This window comes from Cupressus sempervirens, chromosome 1 (genome assembly GCF_028749045.1).
Source record: "Cupressus sempervirens isolate cs-2001-9-10 chromosome 1, ASM2874904v1, whole genome shotgun sequence".
Classification (NCBI taxonomy): Eukaryota; Viridiplantae; Streptophyta; class Pinopsida; order Cupressales; family Cupressaceae; genus Cupressus; species Cupressus sempervirens.
In genome coordinates this window covers 663,809,163-663,825,814 of record NC_143118.1, presented here as the reverse complement: position 1 = coordinate 663,825,814, position 16,652 = coordinate 663,809,163, and the positions used below count along the sequence as shown (strand labels likewise).

At 35.0% G+C, this 16,652-nt stretch overlaps 1 protein-coding gene across 1 annotated transcript in view; it reads left to right on the top strand.

Annotated features, from left to right (window-relative positions):
• Positions 1-11,532, top strand: part of LOC149579636 (large ribosomal subunit protein eL42z/eL42y-like) — a 41,819-nt gene extending 30,287 nt beyond the window's left edge. Inside the window, exons 2-5 of the mRNA XM_089802360.1 lie at positions 10,717-10,828; positions 10,956-11,023; positions 11,155-11,229; positions 11,357-11,532. Of these exons, the coding sequence (XP_089658486.1) occupies positions 10,717-10,828; positions 10,956-11,023; positions 11,155-11,229; positions 11,357-11,416 (315 nt within the window). The 3' untranslated portion in view covers positions 11,417-11,532. The remainder of the gene's footprint in view (positions 1-10,716; positions 10,829-10,955; positions 11,024-11,154; positions 11,230-11,356) is intronic.
• The last annotated feature ends 5,120 nt before the right edge of the window (positions 11,533-16,652 follow it).

The window sequence follows — 16,652 nt, the reverse complement described above, 5'->3', positions numbered from 1 at the left end:
AGTTCTATTGGCATGGCACCATTTCAGGCATTATATGGACGTCCTTATCGTACACCATTGAGTTGGGATAGCCTAGAGGATCGCATCCTGTTGGGTCCTAAGATGCTTTGTGATATGGAGCAACAAGTGGTGCATATCTGTGAGCACTTGACTACGGCACATGATAGGCAGAAGAAGTATGCTAATGCTCATAGGACTGATAAGCAGTTTCTTGTGGGAGATAAGGTTTTCTTGAGAGTGCGATCATGAAAGAGTCCAATCCGGTATGGAAAGGGTTCTAAGCTAGCACCTCGTTTTGTGGGACCATTCGAGATTCTAGAGAGGATTGGCCCAGTTGCTTACCACCTTGCTCTATCGCCCAGCCTAGCTCGCATTCATGATGTTTTCCATGTTTCAGTGCTTCGGCAGTATATACTTGATATTGTACATGTTCTTGATTGGAATGCATTGCAGGTAGAGGACAGGTAGTTGGCTTTGGAGCCGGTTTGTATTCTGGAGCAACGAGAGTTGACCCTCAGGGGTCGAACCATCGAGCAGGTAAGGGTCCAATGGGACCCTACTGATGATTCTTCAGCTACTTGGGAGGATGCAGCTAGATTGAGGGAGTTATATCCCTACCTGTTTGTAGGCTTCCAGGAGTAAGCCTAACCCAAGGGGGGGTGGATGTAGTGCCTACCCTCGTTCACATCTTTTTTGGACATTGTTGTTGTTATTATCAGACTATGATGGACTAATTTTATGTTGATGGATTAGTGGTATTGTTTTGACACTATCAAATATTTTGTTATGGATTCAATGGTTATGCGATGAGATCATTTAGACTTTACATTTCATGCATACATGATGATCATTATATTGTTTTCAACTATGGTTGATGATTAGTTGATGGTTATTATCTCATGTGTTTTATTATGGATACTTACCCCATACTTGCATGTGTATGGTGTGTGTGTTTTCTTATTGTATGGCATTTCTGATGTGGTTAAGGAAGGGAGTTGTAGTCACCTGCTTAGTCGGGATCTACATGATGCACCACTTACTACCATTGTCTGTTTAGCTTAGCATTATATATTGTATGTACATGCATGGTTTTTCTATAGGTTGTAGGTATCGGGTATTGACTTCTCTGAATTGCAGGGATGAGCGTACCCTATTATACTATCTCAATGATAAGAGAAGGGAGATAAATTCTCAAGTCCAAACCCCAAACCTTTAAGCCAATTGTCCTAGTAAGGTAGGACAAGTATCTGGATATTTTACCCATTGAATGTGTTGGATGACATGATTCATGATTTTTAACCCCTTAGACTGATTTTGAGTGATTTGTTCTATGATGGGTTTTCATATTTTATCTTGGAGGTTTATGGTGAATTTTATATTAATTAAGTCTTAATAAATAGATTTAATTAATAAATTAATTATTTGAGAAAATTAATATAAAATATCATGTTATTTGATATTTTGATTATAATTAATTAAATGAGAATTAATTGAGGAAAAAGAATTAAATAAAAGAAAATTAGAAATTAAAATTAATAATAATTATAAAATAATAATAAAGTAACAAATAAATAATAATAATAAAAGTTATAAAAATTAAAATGAAAAGTTATAAAGATTAAAATAGAAGTTATAAATATTTAAATAGAAATTATATAAAAAGTGAATTGGAGTTATAAGCTTGCATGGGAGTTAACACACTTTTCTATTTCTCAAGTGTCAACAACACGGGGGTTAGTGCATCAATTAAGCACATGGTGTCTACAACCCTATGGCTCATCTTGAAGGTTGGAAAAGACCCATGCTTAGTTGGTGACACCTTCTAGCTATTTCTAGAAGCATTCTAGATGTTTCCTGAAAGCTCTTTATATTCATGCATTCATAGAGGCTTAGACATAGCGGTTGGAGTGCAAATTGGAGCATTGGAGGACTCGAGAACTTTGAAGAAGGGAGGAGCTTGCTCTGCGGGTTTTCTGAAGAATAGCGAATTAGCATTAGAGTCTGGGTAGATTCTTGTGATTTTACTTATGCTATTTCCGCATCATGCATTCCCTGTCTTCTTCGTGTCTTCCAAATGTCTTTTGAAGAATTTCATAATTTATTGTACATTCTCAATATGGGTAGATTAATTTATTTGAGAATTTTTATATGCATGGATCTAAAAAGAACACGGGGCTAGGGTTGAGATTCATAGTCAAACCCATTAGATTAATCATTGGAAATTTTGGCAGATCAAAAGTTTATGGGGGAATTCTGAAAAAATTGAAGTTGTATTGTTATATTGTCAATTTGCTTATACTTATATATATATATATATATATATATATATATATATAGAACTATATATATGTATATATGCTCATATATTGTGATATTATTAATTTTACATATATATACATACATACATACATATATATATATATATATATATATATATATATATATATATATATATATATATATATATATATATATATATATATATATACCTTTATATATATACATATATACATATATATGTATATATAATATATATTTGTTAAAAAATGGATAACATACCCGTGGGCGAAAACATTTTAATAAATATTTTAAACCAAATCGCAAATGGAAATCGCGTTAGTGATTTTAAAAATAATATAAACATTGAGTTGGGGGGGGGGGACGAGACTTGCACCCCCCACTGCGGTCGCAGTGTACCTTGTCACAAGTACTGCGACCGTAGGGTCCTGCGTACCAGCAGTCATATTATGTAATGTGTGTTGTTTTTAAAAACGTTTGCCATATTCAATTTTGGCATTAATCAAATTTGATTAATTCGATTTCGTTAAATGATAAAATAATTTATATATTCACATATGTATTTATATGTATATATTTTAATAAATATATATAAGTATGTATATAATATTTAAATACGATTATATGTTTTATAATTGTAAATTGATAATTGATTTACATCAAAGGCTCATGATTAAAATTAATTGTTCTATTAAGTATATTAAATATTGATTTGGTGGGGGACGTTTGGATTAAAATTATAATTAAAGAATGGATTTGTATTCATTCTAAATGTATAAATGTTCCTTCAAATTCTTTCTCTAAACTTGGAAACGTAAACTGAGACTTTTGCATTTAAATTCAAATTGTAAATTTAGAAAAACCAAAACATGTGTTTACATTGTGTATTCGTTATGTTATTGTTTGGGTTTTGGGTTGACTAGTGTTGACGAGTTATAGGATGTCTACCAGAGGCTTGGGAGTTATGTGATTGTGATGTCATGATGATGTTTTAATCTCGATCTTTATAAACCCAACCATGGTTATGTGATGGAATGCTCTATGTATTGTTTGTAATTATTGATTGTTATAGTTGAGATTCTTATGTACGAGACACTTAACTTAACCATTATTTTGGTCATCGATCAGTTAACCTTGGTTATTTTCTAGTTGCCATGATGGGACTATGATGTAGATTTATTCTTGATGATGTCATGATGTGACATGTTTGACTCAACCATTTTTGGAGTCTTCCATTAGTATGATTGAGATATATTTTGGTTATTGAGAACCATTGGATACTTTGATTATCAGTGATACTTCAGTTGCCAATAGAGAGCTGTTGTGTTCATGATTTTCTATGGATGTTTGCTCATGGAGATTTGATGCTTTTATGCATATTTGATGATTTTATTATGGATTATCTTTTGTGATTTTGAGATTTATGATTCCATGAGCGTTAGGGTAGGATATCTGCATGTAGTGACGAGAAGTGGCTTGCAATGGGGGCCGGGGCCCTAAGAGGCTGCCAGGGTAACTCATTGTAAGTTGGATTAATAAGTGATAACATTCACACCTAATACTAACTGAATGAACCTAAAAAGATAAGATTTTTGTTCTCACCCATGCCTTGAGTGCTTATACAGGCTAGGATGGGAGTAGTGAGAGCACATGGTTGCGACGTTGCATTTCGTAGTATGCCTCGTCAATATGAGAGGATACTAGTGGCCGCATGAGATCAGTATGGACCCATGGAGTTTAGCTAACTACCAGGGTAACTTGTATGTGATAATTGCAATGGCACTTTCCCGCTTGCATACTAGGTTCCTACATGTCATTGTGTGCCTTTGGGATTAGATGTTAGATTTTGTGTTTGGAACCTTTGAGTTAGTATACTTTTAGGATTCTTGGACTTATAGAAATTTGTACTATGTGATTTTGGATAGCCTGTTTGGGACTTGAGATTATCTCCTCAGCACGGTGGGAGTGGACCACTTAGGTACCACGCAGTCGAGTGGTAGTGTATTTTTCCACTCTTATCATTTTGAGATTCATTGAGACATCGTGGCTGATGCGTCCTACATGATGGTGGATATGTATCCTTTTCATTGATGATTAACATATGTTATATTATGTTATTTTATGATTTTATTTGCATGTTAGATTACTTTCTGCATATGATGTTGTATATGTTAGGAGTGACTTTCCTACTATGTTAGTACCAATGATCTCTTCGATGATTTGGAATGTTACGCACGGAGGGATGGCTAGGATCCACGATGGTCGAATGATGCTATTAATGGTTGGGAGGAACTGTGCACTTAGTTTATTATGTTTGACCTTCTATGATGATGTATCATGTGTACCATGTGATTATCTTTACTTGATGTATCATGGATTAGAATAGGATGATGTACCTTATTCTATGTATGTATAATCTTTGAGCTTGTCATACCCTGTGACATGTACAGTGGATGATTGAGCATTTTGAAATGTAATGTATAAACATTGGACTTATCATTATTATTTCATGTGGATGTTGTATTAGATGGATTCATGTATCTAGATGTAATCCAACTTTAAGGGATCTTAAAGAATGTAATCTATTATGTATGTTATGTTTAATTTCAGATGGACATTGCTATTGCTTCCGTTATTGTGCATAAGTTATATGTGGTATTTACTTTCATGTTAGAAAAAAAAAATGCTACTAAACTTAGTGAAATTCTAGGTTAATTCTTTGGATCCCTTGGCAAGGCATTACAGGAATTATATTTGGACTTCATTCCATTTAGAATTTGGCATATCGTGAAGCAAGGATATACAAATCTAGTTGGTTCTCCTTGTCTAGATGAGATCAAGGTACACAAAAATAATGCAAAAGATAGAAATCATATAACTAGTGCCTAGAGTTTCAAAAAAATTGAAGGTTATGAACTACATAACTACAAAACAATTTTGGGAAAAAAATAAGTAGTGTGTATGAAGGAGAAAAAAGGATCAAGAAAGTCAAGTTGCAAAGTCTAAAGAATATGTTTGGAATCCTAAGGATATCTAAAGATGAAAATATTGAAATCTACCAACACTAAGTATAAGTGCAATCAAAGGTACTAGCAGAATCATAGAAGATAATGATGTCTCAAAGAGAGTAATGAGAACTATGACTAAAGCCTATAAACCAAAATTCTATTTTGTTGAGGAAACTCATAACATGGATATATAAGAATTAGGTCATGTCAATGAATTAATCTTTAGTTTTGAGATTACAAAAAATTAAAAGTAGTCAAAACACAAATAAAGATGTTGTATCCAAGGCTATAAAGAAGATTAAATATGTATCTTAGACAAGAAATGACCCAAATGACAAGAAATAAAACTTAATGAGAATATTAAAAGGAGGATCAAGAAAATTTAATGTTAATTTGTCTTTCAAATACTTGAATCGTGGAAGAATAAGTCATTATATTGTTAGATGCACTCTTAAAGAGGATAACTATAAGAATCCTTTAATGGAAATAAAAAGAAGGTTAGTTATATAGGAGGTGATATAAATAGTAACATTGATGAAAATGATAAGCATAAGAGAATTCTTTGTTTAGTACCCTGAGACCTATTCATCATAAGATGAAGTTGCAAATGATTCAAATGATAATTTTTTGTTCTTAGCAATTAAAGAGAATGGAAACTAGAGGTTTGGAAGTCAAAATATCATTAAAACTATGAAAGGTCAATAGCTGTGAGGACCACACTACATCTAAGTGAAGAAAAAAATTGGGGATGATTTATTCTATATATTAAAATCATATGACATGTGATAGAGGAAAGTTCCTCAAATTCAAATAAAAAATCATATACTAGTTAAGTTTTCTAATGAATTTGAAGCTACACCTATTTGTGGTAAGAGAATCATATTCACTAATGGAAAGCATAAAACTAATGATGTTTAATATTATGATAAAGGTTTGAGACATAATTTGTTCTAACTCGCACTGTAGAAATGGGTACTAGATTATATTTCACAAGTTTAGATGTGATACCATCAAGGTTTTTAGAAGGCTATTTGTACAAGTTGTAAGGATAAATGATAATTTATAATACATCAAAAAATAAAGGGATAAATTATTTATTTATGCAGAGTAGTGAATACTAAATATCTAATAAGAGATGAGACACATCAATCTTCACAACATGATAAAGACTAGTTCTTTGAATACTATTATAGATTCACCAATGATTATCAAGATTTATAACACTATGTATAGAGAATGTTAATTAGGAACAAAGACAAGGACAAATCTCAAGAAAAAGGAATATTCTACCCCACAAACTTTGAAGTTAATTCATATAGATGTGTGTAGATCTAAAAGGACAAGAAGAATAAATGATGAAGGTTAGTTTATGTTATTTATTTACGATTATTCTAGAATGAAACAAGTTACTTACTATAATGAAAAATATAGCAACGTAAAAATTAGTCTAGAAGAGATAAATTACATAACATGACACTTACATGGAAAAACCTAATAAAAAATATATCAGTAAAATTCCATAGGCCAATTGTGTGTACAAAATGTGTCACACTTCTATAAACATTATTCTCAAGAATACCCATGAAAGAGAGCATCACAAGAGGTGGATTATAGTTCTCTATCTATGATGTGCAAGAGACTATGAGATGGTGGCTCTCAAATGAACCAAGATATGCAACCCTTGCAAAGTGCACCATGGAGAGATTCAAAGATGAGATAAAGAGTATTAGCATCCAAGAATCACAATGAATGCAATGAAAATGGAAGATCTAAACTAAATGAAATGTAATAACTGACAAGAAGAACTAAGCTAAAGCATAAAGGAAACTATGCTAAAAGGTATTCTATAATGCAACTAGAATGAGAACTAACCTACAATGCAAGAATGCTCCAAGTCTCCAAAAGCTCCAAAAGCACCTAGAGGTCCTAGAACATAACATTAGCATGAGAGTCTCTGGGTCTGAAGATCACAAGAGATACCACCTTGTTTCTTGGGACCTTGTTTTCCTTCCAAAATTCCATGGGGGGCTAGGTATCAGAAAAATTAGACATCTCAATAATGCCCTTTTAGCTAAATAGCTATGGTGCATTTTTCAAAGTACAGGTGTTTGGAGGGATATCCTATTTGAGAAATATCTAAGAATACAATCTCTCACTTTCCCGATTTATGAGACTAAGATTCCCCAGGGGTCCTACAATTGGAATAAGATCTCCAAGGCCAAATGGAAAGTAGGAAAAGGTGACAAAATTTTATTTTGGCAAGACAACTAGACGTGTCAGGGACCACTAATCAACCACCCCAGATATGTAAGATGGGCAGAGCAATGCATAGAAAGGTTTGACACAAAAGTTAGTGAGTAAAAATCTGAGAATTATTTGGGGAGACACCTTGAATGGACTTTATTCTATTGCTTCTAGTTATTTCTCTTTATGGGATAGGATGGAGAAACCTATTTGGGCCAAAGCTCGGATTTATGGTCTCACACCTAAAATCAACATTTTCTTCTGGCTCCTCCTACAAGTCAAAATTCTAACCTTGGATAATTTATCCAGGAGAAGCCAAATTATCACCAATAGATGTTGCCTCTATAAGCATGAACTTGAAATGGTCAATCATTTATTCATCCACTTCCCCTACTCTTCTAAGGTGTGGATCTTCTTAACTAAGGATCTTGGATTAAGTTGGTGCCCCCCAACCAGTATCTTGGACTTCTTCTGCCAGTAGAGAAGCCATCACTTTGGTTTGAACTCTTAGTTAATGAGTTCTTGGACTCTCCCACACTTCTACTAGGGAATTTGGAAAGAGCACAACAACAGAATATTTAGAGAAAGAGAGTCTCCGGAGTTCATAATAGCTGAGAAAATCAAAGGTCTCATTCAAGAGAACTTTGCAATAATGAAAGGAGGAAATATCAAGGAAGGTGGAATCAAAAAATCTATTAAGAAAGATAGGGCCATGAGAATATAGGAAGCAAGATGGTCTTTTCCCCCTGAGGAATGAAAAAAAGCCAACTTTGACAAGGCAAAAAAGGGGAACCTTGGTGTAGCTAGAAGTGGAGGCATAATTAGAAATAGTTCAGGTAGAGGACTCATGGCCATTTCATTCCCTCTTGGTCACCAGAAAAACCACTTTATGAAAGCTAGTCTGGCCAGACATATTGTTAAGTTGGCCTTGGCCTCCAGGATCGAGCATTTGTGGCTTGAGGGTGATTCCCTAAACATCATCAATTGCATCAAAGGTCAATTTGTGCCTTCCTGGATGATTTCCAACATCATAGAGGACATCAAATCTAACTTGGGAAAGTTCAAAAAGACTCACAGAAGCCACACTTAGTGGGAAGCCAACTCGATTTCTGACTGGTTTGCCAATGATGCCATTGCCAGAAACTCGGTGATGACATGGATGAATGGAGAAATTTTTTTGGTTACAATGATTGAGTTGATCTAACAAGATAGAATGTAGGGTACAAATAAAATCCCATTTTAATAATGAAAGGATTTGCTAAATTGCTCGTTAGAGGGGGAGTTATTAGAAATCATGCAAAAGAAACATAGAGCAATGAGAGAGTCAAAATTGATGGTGTCACCCATCAAATTTCTTAGGGCTTGATTGCGGAGGTGACTAACATTCCCCAAGAAGGCATGAATTTCTATAGGGACAAAAAGATGTCGACCAATGCAGTTAGAATTTTTGTCAAGGACAAAATGGAGAAAGGTAATCTTGTCAAGATTGACACCTACTATGACATAGAATCCATCCAAAAAATTTGGAGGTATATTCTCAGGATCCTCATTGAGTATATCACTCTCGACCCCAGGTTTTACAGGATAAGAATGCACCAATTTATTTTGTTAAACCACTTTAGGCATGGTGTCAGAACCAGCATCGGTAACTTAGCTATAAGACATTGATTGCTTTGGCATCTAACCTCTGACAGAGGCCAAATCTGGAGTTACTTGAACTTAAGTCCTTCCACTTGCTACTGAAGTGCTCTATTGAGCTATTAGCCAGCCTTCTATGGCTAGCCTATAATTGATCTGGTGTGGATTTCTTGGAGTGAATCTTCTTAGGCTACACCGGAGGTGCTTGGCCCTCCTAACCTTGCCTGACTCTAATACAATGTTGAACTTTCACAGACCAGCTGGGATTCGAACAACTGATCATCAGTCTAGCAGTTGCTTGTTTCCAATATACACACAGGACATTACCTATCCCATCCAGATAGTTTTAGAGGTGTTCCATCTCAAGATAGAATTTCTACATGTGCACTTATCTTATGCATTAAGAAAGATATGAGAGAACTGTGTTGGTGATAGAAAATTGGAAATCAAAAGCTTCATTCTTTCTAAAATTAAATTTGTGTGTGCCCAGGAGATTTGACAAATTTGATTATGTTACACACCATGCGGAATTTATCGATAAATCTATCCAACAATAGAACATGTTGAGAAACATAAAATTTGTTCAATGCTGCTAGTTTGATAGCTTGTGGTGCAAAGAATGTGGGGAAATTGGCATCTATCTGACCCTTTAAATAGTTGGGATGCATTGGCAAAAAAAGCACCAAAGAAAATGAGCTCATGGAAGCTTGATAAGTCTTTCCATATTTTCATGAAGTGAAATCTGTTCATTGGAGGACTTGATTCAAGGTCTAAACAAATGATTTTAAAAGATTCTATTTACTCCCGAAATTTGTTCCCTGCATATATTGAATGACATGTATGGAAAATGCTTACAAGCCTGTTGATTTCATGTGGAATTGGAAGCTTTTGAGTGGAAATTGACTTGGGTGTAATCTTTATATAGTTTGAACTTTATATACTCTTTTCCATCAAGAAGAAATCTTTATGTACTAATGACATATATGGTGTAGTTTTCTTCTGAGTGGAAATTGACTTGTTTGTAATCTTTTTCTTTATATTAAGAAAACAAATTGAACTAAGTAAGGGGTATTAATAATATAATTTTATCTTCACAAGTTTGCATCATTCATATTCACAGTTAGATTGGTGTTCAAGGAATGTGTACAGTGAACTGCAGCTTCTGTTTAAATTCCCAATTAAGTGTTTATTATTGTTGCTGCCATAATTAGAATGGTGCTTGAATATTTTATGGTTAACTGCTTAATCTGTTAGAATTCGAAACTAAATTATTACTAGTTGTGTTCACAGTTTGAAGAGAGTGTACTGTGCTTAGATTAGTATTGACTTCTGTATACTAAACAGTTCTAAACTATTAAATCACCAGTTCTTGAGTTTCCCATCAGAACATTAATTGAAAGAGTGCACACTACTGAGATTAGTAATGAATCTCCAAATTTAACTTTTTCTTTAACATGACTAGTTCATGCTCGTGTTTTTCAAGGTATTAATACTTCTTTGACCTTGTATTATGCTAATCTTCTGATAGGTGAACATTCCAAAAACTAAGAATACTTTCTGCAAAAACAAAGCATGCAGAAAGCACACTTTGCACAAGGTTACTCAGTACAAGAAAGGCAAGGACAATCTTGCAGCCCAGGGTGAGTCTTTCCTTTTGTATTATCTAGATATAAAAGCCAAAGTTTTTCTATTTTCATTTTTGCTTTTTTGTTTTATTTTGGGGTAAGACAGCGAAATTAGATCACTAGTTTTACTTCATTTTTTTAGGAAAACGTCGGTATGATCGAAAACAATCAGGTTATGGAGGCCAAACAAAACCTGTCTTTCACAAGAAAGTAAGCAGAACTTTATGACTACTAATATGATTTGCCTTTATAATATTATGATCTTCTAATGGTGGACTGTTCAACATATAAAGCCCTTAGATTAGTAAATTCACGATTATGTTATTTTGCAAATGTTGTAGGCAAAAACAACAAAGAAGATTGTGTTGAGGTTGCAATGCCAGTCTTGTAAACATGTCTCACAACATCCAATCAAGGTAAGTTGCTATGAGATTTTCTTTTTTAGTCTCAAATTGGTGTTTGATGGAAAAGAGTATATAAAGTTAAAACTACATTATTTTTACACATGAGTACATGCCTTTATCATATCTTTTTGTTTTGCAGGGATGCAAACACTTTGAGATTGGTGGAGATAAGAAGGGGAAGGGAACATCCCTCTTCTAGATGAGAGGTTATTTTTGCATTTGATTGAGCTATTTACACTATTTCTATCTGATACAAAAGCTTTTTGGAGTGTAGTAGTGAGTTACACGGAAGCAATCTATTGAAGATACTATTTAATTTTTAGTGAATTACACGAAAGCAATCTTATAAAGATGACTATTTAATTTTTAGTGAGTTAAATGTGAGTAATGTTTTGATGCCAATTAAAAAACTTAGAATTTATTTGCTTATGAGTTGTTTGGTTTGTCACTCTGATTAATGTTCCTTTTTCTGTATGGTAACTGAGGACTTGTGCATTTTGTGAGAGGTCTTCTTGTGGAAGTTGAAATTGGCAGTTGGCATATTCAATGTTTGAGTCAAACCGTTAAAAATGAACATTTATCTTCCCTTGGACTAGTAATCCATTAATGACATTAAAAATTGCTTCTTCAGATTTTAACTCCACCTTCCACAGTGATCTGGTGAAAAATTGCTATTGATTTGGCTCAGACTATTTTTTCAGGCCATTGTGTCCTTACTTTAGAAAATAGACTTGGTTGCACTTATCTGAGAATTCAACTATCAATAATTTTAATAATCAATGTTCTTGTTTTAACCATACTTTTCAGTGCACTCCAAACTACTGTAAATTAGCTTCCATGTGGCTTGGATTCACCACTTTCAATTATAAAACACGTTGACTTGAAAAAGCCACATTTTGCATTATCAAAACATTTTCTTATAAATGAGCTTGAGCAAGGCGCGTAGTGATCATAAATAATTGTGGCGAATTCTACCATTGAATTTGCTAGTCTCATTGAGAATATAAGGAGTTGAGGACAGATTAATTTTGTTTGTTGTATCGATTTCGAGCTATGGTAAGTTGGAGACTTTTAGATTACTAGATTACCAAAAACTTAAGGAAAGAACTTTAAGCTGTTCATGTAAACGTTTCAAAAGTACAGTGCCTGTAAAAAAATATCTTTGGGCCTTCAAATGAATGAGGGTGTTCAAATGCAAGATCCCAAACCCCCTCAAAGTTACAACAGTGACTTCTTCTTCATTCAATGCCACAGGAGCCTGTGATTTTGAAAGAAAGTTTTCATCAGACGCTTGTTCAAGAATTGTCTTAGTTTCATTTCCTACTTCTCCTCCAAGCTAGTTGGCTTGTTGGAAGTCCTTCCCTGCGACCTCTCTTACACTAAGTTTGCAGATTGGACAACATTATTAAGAAATGAAACTGTTTCTTCTGATTATGATTCTGTAATCTTGCATGGCGATAATTTCTTAGATGACTGCTCGTACTACCCAACAATGATTTCCTCATATGTTATGGTGATTTCTTAGTAGGTACAAATGCAATCAATCAAATCACAAGAAAGATATTAATCAAGAGCTCCGGTTGATTTGATGCAAAGTTTATTACTTTATATCTCTCCTGGCAACCACCCAATCTACTCCAAATGATCAGCTGAGTCACATAGGTAGCATTCGTATCGTGGCTGAGCTATCTACACCAAGCCACCATGACTCTTTATCTTCAATCTAGAGAAGTCAATTATTGTAGAGCTTTGTCATAGCATTGCACATCCACCCAACAAGCCCAATCCCCCAATAACATATAGATCCATCAAACCCAATGATACATCTCCAGCTCAGCACTGTCATGTCATCCCTAAAGTCCATTCAACAAGTGCTTGGAAAGATGAGTATTTCTCTTAAATTTGCATCATCTGCAAGCATCTACCATGTTCATTGAAAATCCTCATCTTTAAATTGGGAGTGCTCAGTATATTCTACTGCGCCTTGAAAGAAATCATGTCAATGTTGATTGTACTAGACATTTGATGTGCAGAATGTTCCCAGAACATTGTATCAACAGATTAAGCACATCATGTGACATTTCCTTGAAGAAACCATATTCAAGCATCATGTGATCCAAACTTTGATTAATCTGCAATGCTAGAACAAACATCAAACATCGACAGTGCCCACATTTGGTGCTGACTTGAGCACTAACATTAATCAACCATTGGCATTCTAACATTCCCAATTCGTGGTGCCCATGAGCATTGACATCGAACACTCTCCAATATCTCTTCTTGGCATTGTCCATCTTATCTCCCTCTGACGTTCAGCAACATTGAAGTGCAAACAAGAATGTTGAACATGTTTTGCATCTATCACAACATTGATAATTGATTGCCGAACTTGCCTGAGTTTTGTAGTGTTCAACAACCTGAACATGGATTGGGAGCTACAAGTGGTCCCAAAATGTGCCACAGATGCTAAGACATCCATGCGAAGAGTGAAGAAGCATTGTATATACATTCATGAGTGACATAGACTTCTAATTCATCATTGAAGCTTTCCATCCTATACTATGACCTACACAAGTACACGTCCAAACATTGATCTCACAACACTGTGTAGGAGATCTGAAACTTGGGACATGTGCTCTCACTTCCTTGTCTCACCACCTATGCTCCAAATATTCATAATAAGTTCAAGTTTATCAGCAATCCATTTTTTATTCAACTTTAGTCCTTCGAAAGACCCCTAAGATCGAGTGGCTCTAATATTGCAATTTTAAGAAGGTGTTGAAATACTTCCTCTAATGTTAACGCCCTTCTTCCATTATCACTTCATGAAGTTATTTTCATATAGGACAACTAGAATCCTTTTCACCTGCCAATTGACTATCCTACTGTAACTTTTATGTCTCCCAGATTTTGCTCTCATACCAGCTAAAATGAGATAGTTGATTAAGATGATAAGTATTGTTCTGCAAATATGATGATCTATGAACTGTAGGAAGTATGTCACATTTATTGATTATAATGTGTATCTTCCCATCAGGAAAGCATATATATATTATATTCAATAGCAACTTTAGGATCGGTCATGGCTCTTAATTGTGAAAGGTCATGATTAGTTGGTTTTCAGTAACTCACTGAATCCAATATAATTGATCCATATACAAGATATTGAATATATATATTATGCACATGATTCAACTTACTTAGATATGAAGCTGGTATAGTTTCAGACTTATTATGAAGATAATCTGACCAAAGCTGTTATATATCAATAGTTATGAATATCACAACTAGCATAGATGTCACTTTCAACTTAATGTTCATAATTCTTCCTACATAAATGTCATTACAGTTTTTGTACTCACCCATTATGTTTCTTTATGAAATCAGTTTATTTGCATGCTTCTCAAGTTACCAATGCTACTCATCAATAATTTATCGTGTAAGGCCAAATCCTATGAAATTTTACCCTTTGCCAAACTATATGATTGAAGATCAATGCTGGAGACAACAACTTTTTAATAATTTTGTAGTATCAAAAGATTTCTACGCATCTACATGTTTTTCAATTACGCACTCCACTTCTTTATCAATGGTATAGTTAGTTGATTAGTTGCTTCATCATTGATTTCTCTAAAGTCTATATACATGGTGTAGGGAAAGGGCTCTGACGATATAGGATAAGTCAATGTTTTTGTTTAATATTGATGCTTGTCCAGTTTAATTAAGACTAAGAAGATACATGTCCCTTTTTTGAGCTAAAAATATTATTATATTAGCAATTTAGTTAAGTTGACCAAAAGGTAACTATAATTGGAAAAGCTATATTAAACCAGGTTGGCTTTCCTACTTATTGGACTTACAAAGTAATAAAATGTGAAGTTGTGTCATATTTCTTGGCTTAAGTCTGACTGGGTTATATGTTCATTATACAATTTAATTTTTCATATTATTATTTTGTTTGCTTTATTGATTATTACAATAGCATTTGGGTGATTTTCCAATATTTCTGTTAGAAAAGTAGAGCACATAACAATTTGCTTGATGCATTGATGTCATCTTTTCTTATTTTAGGAAGTTCAACCATCAACATCAGGAATTGGGCCATTTTTCAGTAGTGCCCTTAACTCTGCAAGTACAAAAAAAATTTCAGGCTATACACTTCCTTCAGTCAATGTAAAAGAAGAATCATTTGTAGATCCTCTGATAGGTCAAGTCAATAGTCCAAGCACAAGCTTTAGTTGGTATAAAAGTAACAAAGCTGGAACAATCAACTTGGTGACATGACTTGGTGGGCTTGGCGAGCCGACCTGGTGTGCGTACTTGAACAGTAGACTTGGTGAGCTGACTTAAAGAGTCAACTCATTGAGGTGACTCAGTGGGGGTGACTTGGTGGGTTGACTTGGAGAGTTGACCTAGGGTGGACTTGGTGAGAAAACTTAAAGAGTTGACTTGGTGAGCGTACTTGAATTGTCAGCTTGGTGAGTTGACTACGAGAGTCGGCTTGGCAAGCTGATATGGCGAGTCGACTTAAAGTAGCAACTTGGTGGTGCAAGTTGGTGAGCTGACTTATCGAGGCCACTTGGTGAGGAGACTTCACGAAGCAACTTGGTGAGCTGACCTACTAAGTGTACTTAAAGACTAACCTTGATGAGGTGCTTTGGTGGGGTGACTTGATGACAAAACTTGGTGTGCCAACCAAGTAAGTTTACATGGTGAGTGAGCTTAGAGAAGAAACTGTATGGGGCAACTTCATAAGCACACTGAGTGAGCTCACTTGGTGGGGCAAGGTGGTAAAACCAGTGGGTGAGTCAACTTCGTGAGCTGACTTAATGAGTCAACTCGTTGAGGTGACTGGGTGGGGGTGACTTGGTGAGCTGGCCTGGAGAGTTGGCCTAGGGGGCAGACTTGGTGAGTGAACTTAGAGAGTCAACTTGGTGAGCGTACTTCAATTTTCAGCTCGGTGAGTTGACTTGGCTAGGAGCCGGCCTGGCGATCTAACATGGTGAGTGGGCTTAAAGTGGCAACTTGGTGGGGCAAGTTGGCTAGCCGACTTAGTGAGGCCACTTAGAGATGTGACATGGTGAGTTGACTTGGGGAGTAAGCTCGATGAGCAGACCTAAAGATTGACCTTGTTGAGGCACTTTGGTGGGGTGACTTGATGACCGAACTCAAAGAGTCAACTTGGCGAGCATACTAGTGCATTTGGGTTCATTTTTCGACCTTCATTGATCAAAATTTCGACCAAATTTGACCAACCCAATGGTCAAAATTTATCTGGTCGAACTTTTGACCAACTCACTAGTAAATTTTTTTTTAGGCATTCTATAAAACAGTCACATGTCTTGCGTATGATATGACATTTTGCATGTATCCTGCACTCTCTCTCATCCGGCTAATGATGGATTATGTAGAGTGATCTGAAACCATGATGCTAA